General features: G+C 46.7%; 1 protein-coding gene across 4 annotated transcripts in view; it reads right to left on the bottom strand.

Moving 5' to 3' along the window:
- GRM7 (glutamate metabotropic receptor 7) overlaps positions 1-14,626 on the bottom strand; it is a 568,639-nt gene extending 554,013 nt beyond the window's left edge. The window contains exon 1 of one of the 4 annotated variants that reach the window (XM_072989463.2): positions 13,958-14,626. In XM_072989463.2, the coding sequence (XP_072845564.2) occupies positions 13,958-14,530 (573 nt within the window). In that variant the 5' untranslated portion in view covers positions 14,531-14,626. The remainder of the gene's footprint in view (positions 1-13,957) is intronic. The other 3 variants (XM_072989462.2, XM_020791423.3, XM_020791424.3) reach the window with 3 other exon arrangements.
- Between the last annotated feature and the right edge of the window lie 5,028 nt (positions 14,627-19,654).

Below are 19,654 nucleotides of genomic sequence, written 5' to 3'. Positions count from 1 at the left end.
TTCTCATTTTAAATGGCAAAACTTTAATGCTTAGAGAAGTCCATGAAGGATCTCCTGGATTGGGTGGGAATTAGGTCACAGTTAGCCATGCAGTTTGTTATTTGTTTTTTCCTTAAAAATGTATAAAAACTTCTGACAATTTCCCTTCTATTTTATACACCAGAGGGTAAATTATCTCTCTCTTCACCCTCACTTCTCCTTTTTTTCCCCCTCCTTTTGTTGGCATTTTTATTACTGGAAAAAGAAACTTGGTCAATGCACAGATAGATAGATAGATAGATAGATAGATAGATAGATAGATAGATAGATAGATAGATAGATAGATAGATAGATAGATAGATAGATAGATAGATAGATAGATAGATAGATAGATAGATAGATAGATAGATAGACAGACAGACAGACAGACAGACAGACAGACAGACAGACAGACAGACAGACAGACAGACAGACAGACAGACAGACAGACAGAGGGATAGATAGATTTTAAAAGGCATAAATCTTTTTTTTCTCCTGTGTTTCCCCATGGGGAAAAATGGTTTGCTCGACTCTGTAGGTTGAAGTCCCCTACGCTGCCGCTGCTGCCTTCACCTCTTCAAGAACTGCTGGACAGCCTAGTGGTTGGGGCATCTGGCTGTGGAGCCAGCGGCTGGGAGTTCACTCCCCCGCTGTGCCACCCTAACAGGTGCTGGGCTCAAGTGATCCACAGGGTTCCTTCCAGCTCTGCAATTCTAAAATTATGACAATGATAAATTCACCTTCATTCCGACTGGCTAGCAATAATGTTAGTTCGTGTGGCTGCAATTCTGAGAAAGACCCCCTCGCAGGGCCACAAAACAAGCAGCAAAACAGGTGGAGCATGAAGGGAAAAGATGGGTCCTAGAAGTATAATCCAATCCTGACCCCCAGGATGGTGTGAGAAAAGGTGTGCAGAAAAATGCTTCTTTGGGCATCTGGCTTTTGTTTTCTTTTGTTTTTGGTCTTTTATCTCAACCAAATAAGCGGGTGGGGGGGAGGAGGAAGATGATCTGAAAGAAAATTGGAAAAATGAGTCCCCTCCTCAGGCTCCCCACTTCTTCCCCTACATCTAAGGCAAAGCTCAAAAAAAAGTCAGATTTAGGAGCATAAAGTCCATGCTGTCTTGGGACTCTGGGAGTTTCAGTCAAAATATCTTTTTTCCCAAGCTTTGTTCTATGGAGAGGCATGACAGAGGTAAGTATCCAAGGCTGTGAGTAAATAGCACTGGGGAAAGTTTCCCATATTGCATCTTTGTAAGCTTTTAAGAGAGGAACTGCATGGCTAAACATTGCTGAAAATAGGCTTCTGGATTAGGCAGAAGTAAATGGTTTATGCAAGGCATCCAACTGAGCGAGTGGCTGAGTTGGTAGTGAAGTGCTGAACTTCACTTCAGGGATGGGGAGAGCAGGGATGGGGTTGAGAACAGGTAAGGATTGTTTGGGAGGATCTGAGCTGTGGCTGTTCCTCATTGTGCTGTTGTGAAGTTCATCCAATTCCTTGTAACATTCAATAAAACGGCAAGGATCAAAAAAGGGAGATAAATGATCCATAGTGTTACACAAAATGCCACACACTGGAAGCTCTCTCGTGAGTCCAGGTCTTAAACTATCATACATCAGCTACACTCTCACTTCACAAGCTCACAGCCATACAAATGAGATGCCTGTACTGCTACTAATGCAGTACTGATGCAGCTGACCTTTCATGACTGCAAATATGTTGCTTTGGTGAATAACGTCACCAAACTGGAATACCTTGAATGTGGGTTCAGTGTGGAAAAGGAAAGTACAATGTTAATGGAGATCGTGAGATCATGTCAATTGCTCTGCCAAAATTAGTAGTGTCACTGCATTGTCTACAGGACACACCAAAAGAGATAACACTAGGAGTGGCTGAAAACCATCAAGGCTGGGCTTACCTGAGATTACATCCAATTTTGATGAAACAGCATCAAAGTTTGGCACAAGATATTATTACTGTGGTTTTTACTTCCAGGGAGAAGTACATGAGATTTTTTTTAGTCTCTAGTGCCCAAACAACTTTGTTCGTCTTGGGTCCTAGTTACTTCGCTATAGGGTGTTGAACCACCTGTTTCCGGATCAAGATCAAGCACCAAAATCCTTTGGGCTGCCTTTGCAGATGTCAGTACTCGATTTTAGAAGGAACTTGACAATACGGTCTTGAGAATTGATTCATTCAAACAACCAAAAACACCCTCCCCTTCCTTGTTACTGCAAGGACATTTTATTAGTGATACTCCTTAGATAAACAGAGACTGTTGTGCTGGAATTCAGCCTTCAGTATCTTGCAGATGGTAGGATTTGTAACTCTATCTTAAGGCCCATCAGAAACCACCAGAGTCTACTTACCATCGTCACCATTAGACTCCACACACTGATCCAGAAGCCACTGCCTCAAGAATCACCCATGTATCACTATTATTATTAAAGAAGGCAACTTCTCCATATAGGTCAGAGCAAACTGGGTGGTTTCTAGGCAACCAAATGCAGTAATGATGTCATATATACCTAGATAACTCCAGTGGTATAGAGCAGTCTATAGATACTGCAGTCAGCAGCTGCAACCTGTAAGATTGAAGAGTGCCGGCTATATGTTACAGCCTCTTATACTGTCCCTGGAACATCTGGAGACAGAACTGCAGTTTTCTACTCCCCGTGCTGTAATCCAGTGAGCTTCGTTGGAATACATCACAAAACAGCTGACTGGATTACATTTGCATGAAGAGGGGCTTGCAGACAAAGCAGGGGAATGTTTCCCTAAATTCTGGGGAACCTTCCTGCTGCGGCCATGAACCACCTATGTTTTGCATGCCATATTGTTCTCATATGAGTTTCAATTTGAAATCCTGGGGGAATTGTAGCTGAACAAATGCAACTCTTTTCTGATTTCTGTGTTGTAAAATGAGGTTCGGGAGAAGATGAACAGTCAAAGGATGGTACCCTAAAAAGCTAAATTAGAAGATGGGAGGACATAGGAAAAAAGAATAGCAGTGTTTTGCAGGAGGTAATTAATTGTCCTCATTTTTATGTGCTGTTGAGTCTCTTCTGAATTATGGCAACACTAATAGAGTTTCTGAGGCATATGACATGGTCAAGGAATGGTTTAACACTGCCCCTTCCCAGTGGGTTTCCATGGTTGACCACAAATATGAATCCAAATCTTTTGATTCCTGGGTCTGACTCTCTACACTGATTTTCAACAGAGCTCACCAGTTCCAAAAATGAGTTAACTCCTTCGACCCCAAGGATCCAGGGCTCAAAATGCTAACATATTTATGAATCAGCTTCAAGGTTCTGTTTGAGACAGGATCAAGTACCAAGTACATTTTCCAAGGATCAACAAATAACCTGATATTTTGGTTGTTTTTGGTTTTTCGAGCTCTTTGACTGTGTTCTGTAGGTTGTTCTTCCTAATGTTTCACCAGTCTCTGTGGCCGGCATCTTCAGAGGACAGCACTCTGTGCTCTGGTGTAGTTTGCTTGGGAGTGGAGTATTTATGGCTGTGAGATAGGCTTTTGTCCTTTTCAGGAGATGGGTGATTAGTGTGTCTTGTTGTGGGTGTATTGTTGTGATAAGGAGGAGAGATTATCTGTCACTGTGATTGATGGGTGTCATTAGCTGGTCTTTTGTGTGTAGTGATCCCTGGTCCTTCTGGCTGGGTAGAGTTCATTGACCTTTTGCACACTGTATTTTTGAGAGCTGGGAGCCAAGTTTTGTTGAGTTTCAAACTTTCCTCTTTTTTGTTGAAGTTCTGCTGGTGCTTGTGGATTTCAATGGCTTCCCTGTGCAGTCTGACATAATGATTGCTGATGTTGTCTGCTATACTACTATACTGATTGGTACCTCTTCCTTTGGTAACTTTGTCCCCACTAGTGCTTTAGCACTTCAGGAGATGTAGACTCCTGGATATTTACTCACAACAAGATCACTACATACAAAAGAGAATGTGTTTGAATTTCTTTGTCTACCCAGAGTAGAAAACAAGAGTTTAAAAAGAAATGATTTTCATCAAAAGACTCAGTGACCCAAACCTTATAGAATGGTTCTTTTTTTGAACTGCAAGCCCTGTGGAGTCCATTTCTAATCCCCAATGCTTAGAAATGTTACTTTAGGGGCTCCTTCCAGAGTGGGTATAACAATGTTAATCTGTTGCAGGGAAGCCAACATAAATCCTATGAAACCTTAACTAAATTTTGATTTGGCCTATGACTTCATGCAGGAGCAGTCCAAGCTTTCCGATTGCTTGAGACAGAAAGCAAAGTACTACCCTTCACTGGAGGAGGTGGAGAAAGATGCTATGGAAACAACAAGGGGAGCACCTTTCTCTGAAGAAGGAGAAGAGGAGATTACATCACCTGTATCTTGTCATCACCAGAACCAGGCTGCTTCTACATTCAGATCAATGATGTGTCTGAAGAGGTCCCGAGAGAGAAGGTGACCTTGAAAACTGCCTGCTCCATATAATAATTCTAAGCTCTCTCTACCATTGCATTACTTCTGGGGCACTGCCTGAGAATGGTCATTTGCTTCCAAGGAGGCCATGTAGTCTTCACAAATTTTCATGACCAACATATGTCTCTATAATTTGCTCCCCTCCAAAAAGTTTCATTTTTATTCCCATCCTTCCTATTTGTCCCAGATGTCTATCCTATACAACTCTTGTCAAAAGTCAGGCCTTTCAAATGTCTCTCGTTCTTCACTTCACATTTCTCAGTGTCATGACAACATCCACAATATCATCCTGGGGACACTCTGTGTTGTCATTCATTGAGATGAATTGGCATATTGCTATAAATAGCAAGAACAGTATCTAAGATGACATCTATTATGTAGATCAATGCCTCCAAGCCAACTGGAGATTCACAAGAGGAACTCAACAGGTGGCACCTGAAGGTTTGTCTGTTGAGTATCATTCCATCTCCAAAGTGTGACCAGTATTTGTCTTATATATATTCACACAGTTCAGAATCAGTGAAAGCAAAAGGATTAGGTTAGGAGGTGTGAAGAAGAGAAAAAGTCTCATAATCCTCCAAATTGTGAATTTAAAAAATGAAAAATACCTACATCATAAAAGGGCAACTAAGGAGATGCAAAAGAATAAGAATTGGCAGATTTCCTAGGGTCAAACTAGGTAATGCGGGTAGCATGCCATTAAAAGCTAAAAGCTGATTAATAAGTCAGTGATACTTCCATTCTTCATAGCTAGGTCACTGAACATGCAAAAAAGCCTGTGTTTACTACTTTACAACCCACCAAAAAAGCAAAATCAGCTAATTTTCAAGCTGCTGGGGAGTGAAATAAAGCTCATGCTATGGCAACCAGCACAGTGGAGATCAGCTGCTCAGGATACCCCTTGTTCAAAATGGAACCCCTTTCGATAGCTAAGCGTAAAGCTGTAGTGAATCCTGATTTGGATAGGAAATTCCACCTAATTGAGAAAACTCTGGGAACTGGGAAGTTAAGTCTGCTTTGACCCAGCTCTAGGAAGGCTGGAAATTGTGCTTTTTGGCCAGTGGGAGGGTATGACAATACCTCTGTACTCCTCTGCTTTTACCTCTAGAGGAGCTTCTCCAGGGGAGCTATCAGAAGGAAGGCCTTCAGTAAACTTTGGGTCCAAGGAGACACTGAGGGCCTTTGTGCCTGGTCTTCCCACTGTCTAGTATCTGGTGTATGTGTGTGTGTTTTCTTGCTTTGTTGTCCTCTGGGTAAGCAAAACAGATCCATCACTAGAGTGCATACAGTCAGGGTTATTCTGTGACACAAGGCTTCCAGTTAGTGTGATCAATGTCCTGCCAATTCAGTCAGCCTGCCCTTGTGTGTAGGATCATTTTTTTTCAACACATGAGGAATTCCCGCTTCTGTAAAAACAGGCTCTCTGTACCATACAGTTCCACCCTACAATGCAGCCTACAATGAAAAAGTTGTGATTCGACTAGTGATATACAACAGTTTTCCACACCTTGGCACCCTCCAGACTGTACCTCTTAAGTCAGCTGAAGATTCAGGGGGTGTAGCCCAACCCAAGAGACCAAGGCAGGAGGAGACTGATGTTGGACAAATTCCTTCTCATCCAGTAGCCAATAAGGAGACAAACCATTCTGGAAAAAGTTGCTCACTTCCACTGTCCACAGTCAAGCTTCCTCTTGATGAAGTCTTCTAAGTCTATTTTTCTTCCTCATATTAATGACCAAGTTTAAATTCCAAGCAAGGATCACAGAAACATTCTGTGTGTTCAGCTAGTTGGCTCTTAACGACTTGCACCAGAGCATGTGATGGACGCTACTGAAAACTTGGTGCTTGGAATACTACAAAAGTTTTACCTTTGTCGTTGGACCTGCACCTACTTGCTCACATATGCATTAGACAGCCTGGCAGTGAATTTGGGAGGCAATGATTAAGCCGTGGCAGCGGAGGAGCTGCACACCTACAAGCTCACCAGCCTACAAACCGTGTTCTGCCTTTGTTGGCCTGTTGGCTTAACAAAGTATTAGGAGCCTCTGAGTCACAGGGCTCTGTAATACATCTGTCCTTTAAATAGTGATATATCTATGTAAATACTTTTCCATAAATACCCAGCCTTTTTCCCCAACAAATGCCATCTGCTGATGATCCATTTCATGTGTAATAGGAAACCATCAATTCTTGCTGCATAAATGAGCCACCATAAGCTTTGAGTCTATATCTTTCTTCCTTCCCTCTTCTTGTATAGTCACCAAGCATAGGACAAAAGCATCCACTTCTGCTTTTAAGAAGTGCTCCAGATTGCATTAGAAACTAGACAGTGGTAGTTATCTGCTTGTGGAATGATGTGTCTTCATGAGATACAGAACAATTGGGGGCAGAATCAGGGAGCAGCTATTGAAGTTGTCCAGGGCAGAGGGAGATATGGTGGGGGACAGTTACTCACAGGACCATATGAGAGGATATTGGCTGCCCCTAAGCTGTCCCCAAATTTAGATAGCTTGGATAGCCTTGATGACAGCCCCCCTGGGTTGAAATTGCTGCTGCTAAATGCCAGATTCGTCAATGGGCAAACAGTAGCCATCCTGGCCGATCTGGCTTGCATCTTAAGGATGTGGTTAGATGAGGCTGGGGATGTCAGTCTCACTCAGCTTTGTCCACCAGGGTTCTCCGTGCAGCAGCAGGTGAGTCCTGGAGGTGTGGGGAGGTGGAATTGCAGTGGTCTGTCATGATACATAGTGGATAGCCCAGACGTCACCTGTCCGTCGCTGCGGAACCTTGATGGGAGAGCCAATAGAGAGACTGGAAGGGTGGGCCAGAAAGGAGTTTGATGAGTCAGGAAGAAGGAGAGAGAGAGCTGGAAAGAGGGTTAGAGAGCTGGAGGCTTGGGAATTGGACCAGGAGGGTCAGAGATAGATAGGGAGAGTTAAAAGAGTGATTTTAATGAACCAAACCTTGTTTAATATTTGTGATTCGCTTCCTGTGATTTATACTGCAATTCCCAACTGAATATTAACCTCACACTGTTCAATAAACTTCTGATGGCAGAAAGTGAGGAGGAATTAAAGAACCTTGTAATGAGGGTGAAAGAGGAGAGTGCAAAAAACGGCCTGAAACTCAACATCAAAAAAAAACTAAGATCATGGCCACTGGTCCCATGACCTCCTGGCAAATACAAGGGGAAGATATGGAGGCAGTGACAGATTTTACTTTCTTAGGCTCCATGATCACTGCAGATGGAGACAGCAGCCACGAAATTAAAAGACACCTGCTTCTTGGGAGGAAAGCGATGGCAAACCTTGACAGCATCTTAAACAGCAGAGACATCACCTTGCCAACAAAAGTCCGAATAGTCAAAGCTATGGTTTTTCCTGTCGTGACGTATGGAAGTGAGAGCTGGACCATAAAGAAAGGAGACCGCCAAAGAATTGATGCCTTTGAATTGTGGTGCTGGAGGAGGCTCTTGAGAATCCCCTGGACTACAAAGAGAGCAAACCTATCCGTTCTGAAGGAAATCAACCCTGAGTGCTCACTGGAAGGACAGATCCTGAAGCTGAGGCTCCAGTACTTTGGCCATCCAAGAGAAGACTCCTTGGAAAAGACCGTGATGTTAGGAAAGGGTGACGGCAAGAGGAGAAGGGGACGACAAAGGATGAGATGGCTGGACAGTGTCTACGAAGCAACCAACATGAAATTGACACAACTACAGGAGGCAGTGGAGGATAGGAGGGCCTGGCGTGCTCTGGTTCATGGGGCCACGAAGAGTCGGACACGACTAAACGACTAAACAACGACGACGTTCAATAAATTGATTGTGTTTGGCATCATAAGTATCCGGTACTTAATTGATGTTAAAGAAATAACATCTGGTGGCAGCGTGAAGAGGAGGAAGGAGCATGAGCCTTTGTAAGGAAGAAATAAAACAGGGGCCACAACGGCAAGCACCACAGATACTATTTCCCTCACCAGGTGCCACATCCCCCAGTTTTTCAGGTTTGAATGTATGTATTTGAAAGTGGCAGCCCGGGACAGAATAGATTCTGCTGATGTACCACCCACCCCGCTGCTCAATACTCTCCCTTCCTGAGTTTTTCCTTAATGATGGGTAGTCTGAGGGTGGTTTTTTTTTAATAGATTGTGGCGCTCTAATGTTTTAAATGTGTTTTAATATTGATTTTATTAATTTTTTTTAATATAATACTTGTTTAATTATTTTTAAATATTTGTATGTTTATTGGTTTTGATTTTTGAATATTGTCTTTTTAATGATGTGAGCTGCCTTGGATCCCTTTTGGGGAGAAAGGCAGGAAAATATTTTAAATAAGAACAATCAAATATCGTTGGATACAGTTTGTGGGAGCAAGTCATGGACTCAATCCTAAATTTGCGCATTAACTTAGGTTAGGCATCGCTTCTTGGCCTTTTGGCTAAGATCAAGTGTAGTGTGTGTGTGTAGGTTAGGCATCCTTCAGTCTCGAAAGACTATGGCGACGTGCTCTGTATGGAGGACTTGGAACAGCATCTAGTGTGGCTAAGGAGGCCAATTCGAGAGTGACAATCTCTTCCACACTGAAGACAAATCCAATCTGTCCCCTGTCCAGTTCCCTGGTTTTGCTGCTTTTGTGACTTCCTCTTTGCCTCGGCCTGCTGGATTAACTAGGGTTTCAATAAAACAGATTTTCACATTTTCAGTTGAACAGAGAATGTGTCTTGTTTACATGGTTTCTTATATGTAACATGGAAACTTCTGCAATGGCTAAACGAAGCAGGAACTTATCTCATGGCCAGTTACTCATTTCTCACCTACATACTAGGTGGAAAGTTGTGTCTCTGTGTCACAGTCTAATGCAGAGATTTAAATAGTTAATTTTTTTGGGTGGCAGCTTCCAAAACCATAGAGCTGAATTATACCAATGGCAGCAGTCTGGAGCAAAGGGTCGAAGAGGGACAGGTTCTGCCCCCAACCTGAAATTCTGCTGTAGAGCATAGCGATGGCCTTTATGAGAAAACAAAGATTGTACTCTTCATCTTACACACCTGTCCACATGTTTCTGTCCCACTATATATAGTATTTATATATATATATATTCATCATTATCAGGAAATGTTTAGCTGGAAGGCAAAGCAGCTCAGCTTCTGCATACAAATCAAGGAGAAATATACTTTCACAGCTGCATTAATGAATAAAAGGATTTTTTAAAAAAAGCTTTATGCACTTGTGCCCTCATAAGACCATATATCCTTTATACCTTCAGTGAAAAGGAAAGGGGTGATATTACTACTCGCAGCTTTAGGCTGACAGTTATAAACCACTCAGTAACTTTGAATGAAGGATAAGCACTTAATTCCTGTAGGTCTTTTCAGCTGTTAAGGAACCCAAGAGGGGCACTTATTCTTTGAGCCTGACGTTGCATCCTAGCTCAGATTCTGTAAGATAGCAAAAGATGCCTTAAGATTTAATTATAAAGGCATGTCAATTCATTCCAACAACCTCTTCTACTCTGACACTGAGAGCCACTGTTTCCTGAGCTACACTGCCATGTCCATGAAAAAAGTAAAATACAGACACTAGTATCAGTAGCCAGCTACATGATTATCATAATAATGGCCAGCACAGCTTGTGATAAAAGTTTCTTGGAGATGCAGTCCAAGAACACCTGGGTTACCCAAGGTTGGGAACCACTGGAATAAAGGATTGGAGGAAAGAATGCTGCGGAAAAGAGAGTTTCCTATAAAAGTAGGTTGATTTTATTTTAGAATTTGTGAATAAGTTAAGAGCAAACACTGTTGAACTAGGACTTCCTCTAGTATAATAGGATCCATCAATCCTATTATAACGGAGCAAGAGATCTGACGCTCATAGACTGTCATTGCATGTTCAAGAAAGGATAAATGACTGAATAGGAATATGTGCTCATTCCTCAACCTCAACGGACCCTACATATTATTTATACCATATACACAGAAAGAAAAAGATGAGCAACTTAACACCCCTGCCATCAGACTATTTGTCTTTGCCGGTACATAAACCCTGTTTTGTAGCTCCAACAATCCACCAGCTATCATTCCATTAGACACTAATTAATGTTTGCTTATCTGTAGGACTAGTGATGAGAGAGAACAAACAATATAGATGCCAATTCATCATTGGAGCATGTGAGAGATGCTTTCAGGTCTCTTCAAAGAGATATGCTAAATGCTGCTGCATTCTTCAAAGAATCGAGCTCATGGAGAATGAAGAAAGGAGAATATAAAATACCTCTGAGTGCAGCAAAGGGCTTGGATGATGGCAGCCCCTGCTCTACCTAAGCTGGAAGATCCTCGCCCTGCTCTATGGATTGCAGAAGACTGCAGAAGGGTTGTGGGCCTGACGCAAGACACAGAGGAAGAGGGTCTTGACCACAAAATGGGTGGGATTCTTACTGAATGGGATTGTAGTTTGGGAAAGTGCACCTCTGACTCATAGGAATGCAGCAGTGGAATCTTCATTTATCAGAGGTCCTTGAAGAAACATACACATGCTCTCTCTCTCTCTTTCTCTCTCTCTCTCTCTCTCTCTCTCTCACACACACACACACACACACACACACAACACACACACACAAAGAGGCAGGACCAGACCAAGAAGGTGAAAATAAGATAATCTTCCTCTGGGGTTGGCAGAAGGATCTCCACTTCTGTGTCCCTTCATCCCAAATATATGCTTCTGATCCAGATGGCAGGTTCAGAAAAGCCAGTCTCACTTGTCCCTCAATAGGACATGAGAATCCAGGAGTACCCACTTTCTTCAGGAGAATAAAAGGGCTGGCGAGCTAGAGAAGGCAAGGGGGGGGACAGAGATCCCATCTTCTTGCTTATAACTTAGGGAAGTGCTACTAGGGGAAGTGTTCCTTCTCTCCATCTGTGATAACTGGTTAGCAGCAGTATCACATCCCTTAGTGGCATCTCACCCTGGCAGCTGGAAGGCCTTTCGTTGGAATGGAAGGATGCTTGCAAAGGGGAGGGGGACCCCAAAAGCCCGCCCAACCCCCAGGGAACCTCCTCCCCCATTGAGCGCGAGGAAAGGCCGGTGGGAGTGGGAATTGGTTAGCCTCATCCTCTGGAAGTGGAGGGGCATGGACAGAAAATGCCTGGGAACCCCGCATCGGAGCCAACAGATCGCTCCCCCGCGGGAGGCGAGACTCTTCAGCACTGGACAGCGCCTTCCGGCCCCGGCGACAGCCCAGCCCGAGTCCAGCCGCCAATCCACAGGTGCGTGTGTGTGTGAGTGGGGAAGCATCTCCCCGCTCTTACGTAGCCCCTTCGCCTCTCCCCTTTCCCGCTCCTACCCACTGCCTGAGACTGCAGCCACCCCGAAATCTGTCTCTTCCTCCCTCCAAGCCTCAGTCTCTCCCCTCCTCCTCCTTTTTCCATCAGCGCCGGCTCCTCCCTCTGTGGAAGAGTTGCAATTTGCAAATTAGCAGCGAGATTACAGGGTTTGGCAAAGCCTGACGGGTGAGGAGATGCCTCCTTCCCCCATCGCGGTTGCGAGGCGCCTCTTCTTTTCACCCTGATGGTGGTGGTTGTTTAGTCGTTTAGTCGTGTCCCACTCTTCATGGACCCATGGACCAGAGTGCGCCAAGCCCCCCTGTCTCCCACATCCTGATGGTAGATACACAAAATGTGTGTGTGTGTGTGTGTGTGTGTGTGTGTGTGTGTGTGTGTGTGTGTGTGTGTGTGTGTGTGTGTGAGAGAGAGAGAGAGAGAGAGAGAGAGAGAGAGAGAGAGAGAGTGTGTGTTACAGTGCCTCTGTGTGATCCGAGGTCCTTTCCTCCCCCCCCCCCCAAATGCTACACACGTACACGCGCGCCTACGCGCGCGCAGACAGGGAAAGGCATCCCATTGAGAAAATCGTCCCTTCCCCACCTAGCAATAGAGCCTTGTCCTCTGACCTACGGACAACAGCGCATTGACTTCCGAGTGCGTCCAGATGGTGCTCAGTTCGAGGATTGTTGCTCCCTGGGAGAATGCAGATGATTTGACAGAGAAGGATGATTTTTTTTTCGGGAGGGAGAGGCGATTTTTCAGCTCCAGATAGTGAAGCAACACTTGGTCAGCAAGAAGGAGCCGCTTGCCTTTTTGGTAATGCTGCCCCGCAAGTTCTGGACTAGAAGAGAAGCACACGTGGAAGCAAAGCTTTGCAGCAACTCTCTCTCTCTCTCTCTCTCTCTCTCTCTCTCTCTCTCTCTCTCACACACACACACACACACACACACACACACACACACACACACACGCGGATCCTTTAATACGATTCTCTCTCCGCCCATCTCTGACTGCTTGCGGGAGGCGTGAAACGCAGGCTCTTTTGCCCTCTGGGTTAAAAGCAAGGGAAGGAAGGATCCATCGTCCTGGCGTTTCTCCGCGGTTGAAACCGCTGAGGCTGTGAGGTTTGGGAACTAACCAGACCCAGGGCTAGACTTGGACGTCTTCTAAGACGCGCGCCTCCTAAGAGCGGTTGCTTCCAGAAGGAAGCCACCCGAATCCATCTCCAAGCATCTTCTCACCAACTGTTCGGCGCTAACAAGGGGGAAAAAAGAAACCACGTCCCTCCCATGCTCTTCCGGGAGTTTAAGATCGACCTCAACTCCTCTTTGCAAGGATGGAACGAGACCAAGGAACAGGACGTCCCTCTTCCCTATATGAATTCCAGCCCCCAAAGCACGGCCGGGGCTGGCTCTCCCCTCCTTTCTACGCGCTCCATCCCCACCACACTCCATCCCAAACCGATAAGAGAAGGGCCGTGCCAGTTTTCTGGAAACTGCGCCAGGGAGGCAGCAGCCCAGCCTCTCGCAACATCTTGCAAACTCCACGCGGGAAGCCAAAGCCCGCTGGCGCCCTCTTACCCGAACCACATTTCATCCTGGTGGGAGCGCGCTCGCCCCGAGCCTATTTGCCTCCCTGCCCCCCCCCCAACCTCTGATCTCGAAAAGAAGATCATGGATCCAAAAAAATCTAGCTAGCAGCCGCGGAGTTCGCAAAGAAAAATCCCTGCCCTGTGGATAGGCAAAGAGCTTGGAAAGGATTCCTCGGGAAGGCAAGGAGTGGGAGGGAGAAGGAAACGATGAGTGTGTCAGCTCAGAGAACGGGGAGGGGATCACGAATTGAACCAGGGAGGCAGCTCGGGAATCTCCCACCTTCCAGCCCTGCAGGAGAGCCTCTCCCTTCCAGAAGAAGGGGTGGGAAAGGCGTACAGGATCTCCCCATTATATAATCCTCTCCAGCGCCTGGTTCTACGAAAGGAAACCGCAGCGCTGTCTCCGGCAATCGGTTTGTTTGAAGGGAGGCAAAGACTACGGCTCTCCAGGCGGGAGTCGAGCAATAACACCGAGCTTGTCTCGAATCCAAGAGACTCGGGGCCACAACCACCTGCTGCTGGAGGAGCAGGCGAGGGAGGGGAGCCCCGGCGGGCGCCTTACCTGGAAGAGGCGGAGGATGTTGGCCACCATGATGGAGACGGAGCTGCCCGAGGCGCCGATGACGCCCACCACCTTCTCGGGCTTGACGAAGACGGGCGCCTCGCCGTTGGTGCAGCGCACGTCGGAGGTGTCCTTCTGGATGAGCGCCTGCACGAAGGTGAGCGACTGCTCGAGCGCGTAGGTGTCCCGCGAGCAGGTGTCCAGGATGCGCGCGCCCAGCGTCACGTTGGGCAGCAGCTCCGGGTCGCTGTTGATCTGGTCGAGGGCGTAGAGCATGGCCTCCAGGCGGTGGATCCCGTGCTCCTTCTTGATGTCCCCGCAGGGCGCGCCGCCCCCGCCGCCGCTGGCACCGCTCGGGCCCTTGGCGTGCACCGGGAAGAGGCCGCCCAGCGTGATGTCCCCCTCCAGGCGGATGGAGTGCGGCGCGTACGCCTCCTGGCCCGCCGCCGCCGCCGCCAGCATCAGCAGCTCCAGCGCCAGGCGCCAGGCGGGCAACTTCCCCCAAGTGCCCGCCGCCGGCCCCGGCCCCGAGCCCAGCGCCAGCCTCAGCCGCCGCCGCCCGGGCCCCAGCATGGCGAGCGAGGAGCAGCCGCGGGACGACCAGCGACGAGGAAGAGGGAAGGGGCTGCCCCGCCGCGATCTTCACGCAAGCAGGCGGGATTCCCTCGAGGGGAGGGAGAGGCCAGGTGGGCCAAGGAGGGAGGGCAGCCCCGGAGGGAAAAGGGAGGAAAGAGGGAGGGAGGGCGGCTTCGGATCCCCAGCGCCTCCGGCTCCGATTCCGGCTCGGGCTCCGGCCGTCGGCGCGCTCGCCTTCTCGCCGCGGCTCCGCACTGGGCGAAGGGGCGGCTCGGCGGCCGCTTTAAGCGCTCGGTCGGCGCTTCTCCGCCTCCCGCGCGCGCTGCCTGCCCGCCTCCTCGCCCGCTTCCTGCCCGCCTGCCTGCCTTCTCTTCCTCCTCCAGCCTTGCTGGCTCTCCCGGCGCGTCATTACGCAGAGATGCGAGCTGAGGTAACCGCCGCTCCTCCAGCGAGGCGAGAGGCGGCGATCAGGCTACGGACTGAGGAGCTCCCGTCCGGCAGGAAGGACGAAGAGTGAAGCCGAAGCCAAGCGGCCCGGTGCGGCTCCCTTGCGTCCTGGACGGCCTCTTCCCTCCGCTCCCTCTGGGCACCGTAGACGAGAGCATCTCCAGAGCCACCTGTTGCACCGGCTGCAGGGATCGTTACCACGGAGCCCCGTGGACTTGCAGCCAGGAAGCCTTCCGCTCTGCGCCCGATTCGAACTGCCCTGACTGGGACTGCGACCGATCCCGTAACCGGAGCCTCTCGGTCCAGGATAAAGGTGGGGGTTTCACATCCACGGGAAGCAGCAAGCATCGAAATGTGCTGGATCTGTTAATTTTCAATCACTAGATTTATTAATTTGGTTCTGATTTGAAAGAATGAGATTTTGATAGGAGAGGATATTTAACTCCAGGGTCATCCCACACTGACTGCTTCCTAACAAAAAAAAGGGGGGGACTTTCCAGCTGCTTTAGGGGTTTGTGACTCAGGTTTGCACTTAACAAACAGGCGAAAAACACCAGGAGTGGCACTGCAATAATGTTGCATCTAACTCTGTGGTGGGTGGTGGTAAACCTGCCAGCAGCTGCGGGGATGCCAGTAAGTGGGGCAGCTCAAGAAAGTTTACTGCCTGACACACAGCTTAAGTAGTAAGAATTTTGGCATGAACCTATAGTCTAACTGCTGGTTAGAAGTTTAGAGGCCAGTTCAATGGTCTGGCTCAGTAAACTCAGGTTATTTTGGTACAAAAGGCAGAATATCCCATAAGTGCATCTCCTCCATCTGGCAGGTAAAAAATATGTAACTCTATTAACAATGGGTGGGCATCCTACCCTGCCCAATGGGAGGGCCACCCTTGACAGTGGGGTGGAAGTTGCCATTTGTCATTTCTGAATTCCTTCTGAAAGGCACTATCACCTCATAAGAGTTCCATTTTTGTCTCTGTTTCACTTAATGTAAGTTGTGGTAGAGAGAACAGATGTGGTATTCCAGTATATTATACAACTAATCTCCTGTCTATGTAAATTTTCTATGCTTTTGTTAAGAGTGAAGGCTCAGATTTCCCTACTAGTCTGTTCATCTTTGCATCTTAAATAAGATTCATCTTGTCAGAGATAGTCTCAGATTTTGCTACTAACTGCTTGATCATTACATTTTAAGTAAGTTTTTTTCCTTATGTATCGGAAGTGCAGGAGCTAGGAGACTGCAAAAATATATACAAATGTAAACCACGTAAAATATGAAAACATGCCTTTGGGGGGGGGTAACCAAATATATTTCTCTACGGGGGCCGTAGATATCTATAATAGGGCACAACATCAGCTATGCAAGGAAAAAGCATTCATAATAATTATGTTCTAGTGAGTTTTGGATCAATTTAACTCATGTGCCTATATTTTAACTCAAAGTATAAGCCTTGAACTCGTCTGTGGGATAGGATTCAAAAGTGCATTGAGAAAGGCTGGCACAGAGGCAGAGGAGGAGTATTGGCAACGACTGCTTTAATTATTAAATTGAGAACTGCTAGAGCTTGTCTGCAAGCCACACCCTGCAACCCAGAAGCTCCTTCCCTTTGCAGACTGTTTATACGGTTCACAACATCCACCGGAGCCAGAGATGATCAGAGATCTCTTTATTTTTGCTGCAAACCACAGGGAGGTGTCTTTTCTTGTTTTCCTCGGTTTTACATTGGATTATCCATCAAACTTACAAACAAATGTGGGGATTTCCTATTAACAAAATGAACAGGTTTCATGACCTCCCACACTGTACACACGCACAACAGGAAAAGATGCTCCCAGAATGGAAAGGACCTTTTTTTTTTCATGTCAATGCTGAAAATGTGGATCCTACTGAGGTGGAAAGGTGATGATCCCCCAAATATCATGGAACACACAGGGATTCCAAACCAGGCTGTAGGCAGGTGAATCCATCAGTTCTACTCTTCTTCCAATATTGATTTTTTTAAAAAAGTTTTCATTTTTTAGTTCCAAGCTTCAGGCATCTTCCCTGGAATGGCCATAGCAAACCTCCCTCTGCTGCCTGTCACTGGTAGGGAGCCCCCATTCCTTTTTCTCTTCAAGTTAAAAATGACAGGGTGGAAATTTGCCTCTTTGGCTTACAGTCCAGGGACCCAGCCACTTGTAAGGCCCATTCCTAAGGAGAGAAAAACACACATCCACATTTCTTGCCAGCTGGTTGCACTGTGGGATTAAGAACACAGCTGAAATGAGGGAGGCTAACAGCCACCTGCAGATGGTGACAGCTAAGATCATGGCCACTGGTCCCATCACCTCCTGGGAAATAGAAGGGGAAGATACGGAGGCAGTGATAAATTTTACTTTCTTGGGCTCCATGATCACTGCAGATGGAGACAGCAGCCACGAAATTAAAAGACACCTGCTTCTTGGGAGGAAAGTGATGACAAACCTCGACAGCATCTTAAAAAGCAGAGACATCACCTTGCCAACAAAAGTCCGAATAGTCAAAGCTATGGTTTTTCCTGTAGTGATGTATGGAAGTGAGAGGTGGACCATAAAGAAGGCTGACCGCCGAAGAACTGATGCTTTTGAATTGTGGTGCTGGAGGAGGCTCTTGAGAATCCCCTGGACTGCAAAGAGAGCAAACCTATCCGTTCTGAAGGAAATCATCCCTGAGTGCTCACTGGAAGGACAGATCCTGAAGCTGAGGCTCCAATACTTTGGCCATCTCATGAGAAGAGAAGACCAGAGCACAGAGTGCTGTCCTCTGAAGATGCCAGCCACAGAGACTGGCGAAACGTGAGGAAGAACAATCTTCAGAACACGGCCAAAGAGCCCAAAAACCCCACAACAACCAGAAGATAAGACTCCCTGGAAAAGACCCTGATGTTGGGAAAGTATGAAGGCAAGAGGAGAAGGGGACAACAGAGGACGAGATGGTTGGACAGTGTCATTGAAGCTACCAGCATGAAATTTGACCCAACTCTAGGAGGCAGTGGAAGACAGGAGGGCCTGGTGTGCTCTGGTCCATGGGGTCACGAAGAGTCGGACACGACTTAACGACTAAACAACGACAACCACCTGGCTAGGACAGCCATTCTGTTCTTTAATCATCATCATCATAGAACTGCAGAGCTGGAAAGGATCTTATAGATAATCAAATCTAGCCCCTGTCAAGGAAGCTATTGAACTTCCAACCTCTGGCTTGGCAGCCAGAGACCTAAACCACTGGGCTATACAGCAGTTAACAATTCTTCCCATGTACATGTGGCTTTTCCTTCTGTAACTGCAAGGATGTGAAGATAAAGACCTTGACCATGGTTACTCACTGTTGAGGGAAAGACATTTTTGACATGCTCGGACATTTCCCTCCAGATGCATATGCTGCAGTAAGCAGCAGTTGAACTGAATTTAAAAGAGGTGCAGCATGTGTTGGTTCTCCTCTTGGTTCTACCGCTGTCCTCTGACTCAATCTGTCCCCAAACACTAATTCCTTACTTCAAACTGAGGAGGCATTTCAAAAATAGTACAGATCACATGGGAATTTTCTGCCCGCTGCTTTCACCCCCCACTGCTGACATTAAGGCGGAGGAGGGTGCAAACAAGAGATAAGGGACAGAGAAAAGAAGTGCAGAGTTAGTGAGGGACAAACTGATGTGGGATTCGGTATTGAAGCCAATGCTGAGATGCTCTTAGATCCATCCCTCCACTGCTCCTAGGGAACAACTAGTTGGAATACTCTAGGTATATTTTCTACAAGCATGAGGACTAGGCACTTGCTTTTGGTTATGAGAAGGAATTAAAAATGATGTTACATTTTAAAGGAGGCATTTCCTGATATTATCTCTTATTCCCTCCAGGCATGCAATTCTTTTAAATGTTCTTATTTAAGCAGAGGTGGCAAGAATACACAGAGGAATTATATCAGAAAGATTTGGATATCCCGGACAACCCAGACAATGTAGTTGCTGACCTTGAGCCAGACATCCTGGAGAGCGAAGTCAAGTGGGCCTTAGAAAGCCTGGCTAACAACAAGGCCAGTGGAGGTGATGGCATTCCAGTTGAACTATTTAAAATCTTGAAAGATGATGCTGTTAAGGTGCTACATTCAATATGCCAGCAAGTTTGGAAAACTCAACAGTGGCCAGAGGATTGGAAAAGATCAGTCTACATCCCAATCCCAAAGAAAGGCAGTGCCAAAGAATGCTCCAACTACCGTACAATTGCACTCATTTCGCACGCTAGCAAGGTTATGCTCAAAATCCTACAAGGTAGGCTTCAGCAGTATGTGGACCGAGAACTCCCAGAAGTACAAGCTGGATTCCGAAGAGGCAGAGGAACTCGAAACCAAATTGCTAACTTGCGCTGGATTATGGAGAAAGCCAGAGAGTTCCAGAAAAATATCTACTTCTGCTTCATCGACTATGCGAAAGCCTTTGACTGTGTGGACCACAGCAAACTATGGCAAGTTCTTAAAGAAATGGGAGTGCCTGACCACTTTATCTGTCTCCTGAGAAACCTATATGTGGGACAGAAAGCAACAGTTAGAACTGGTCATGGAACAACTGAGTGGTTCAAAATTGGGAAAGGAGTACGGCAAGGCTGTATATTGTCCCCCAGCTTATTTAACTTATATGCAGAATACATCATGCGGAAGGCT

This window comes from Pogona vitticeps, chromosome 2 (assembly GCF_051106095.1).
Source record: "Pogona vitticeps strain Pit_001003342236 chromosome 2, PviZW2.1, whole genome shotgun sequence".
Taxonomy (NCBI): domain Eukaryota; kingdom Metazoa; phylum Chordata; class Lepidosauria; order Squamata; family Agamidae; genus Pogona; species Pogona vitticeps.
This window is presented reverse-complemented; position numbering and strand designations above follow the sequence as displayed.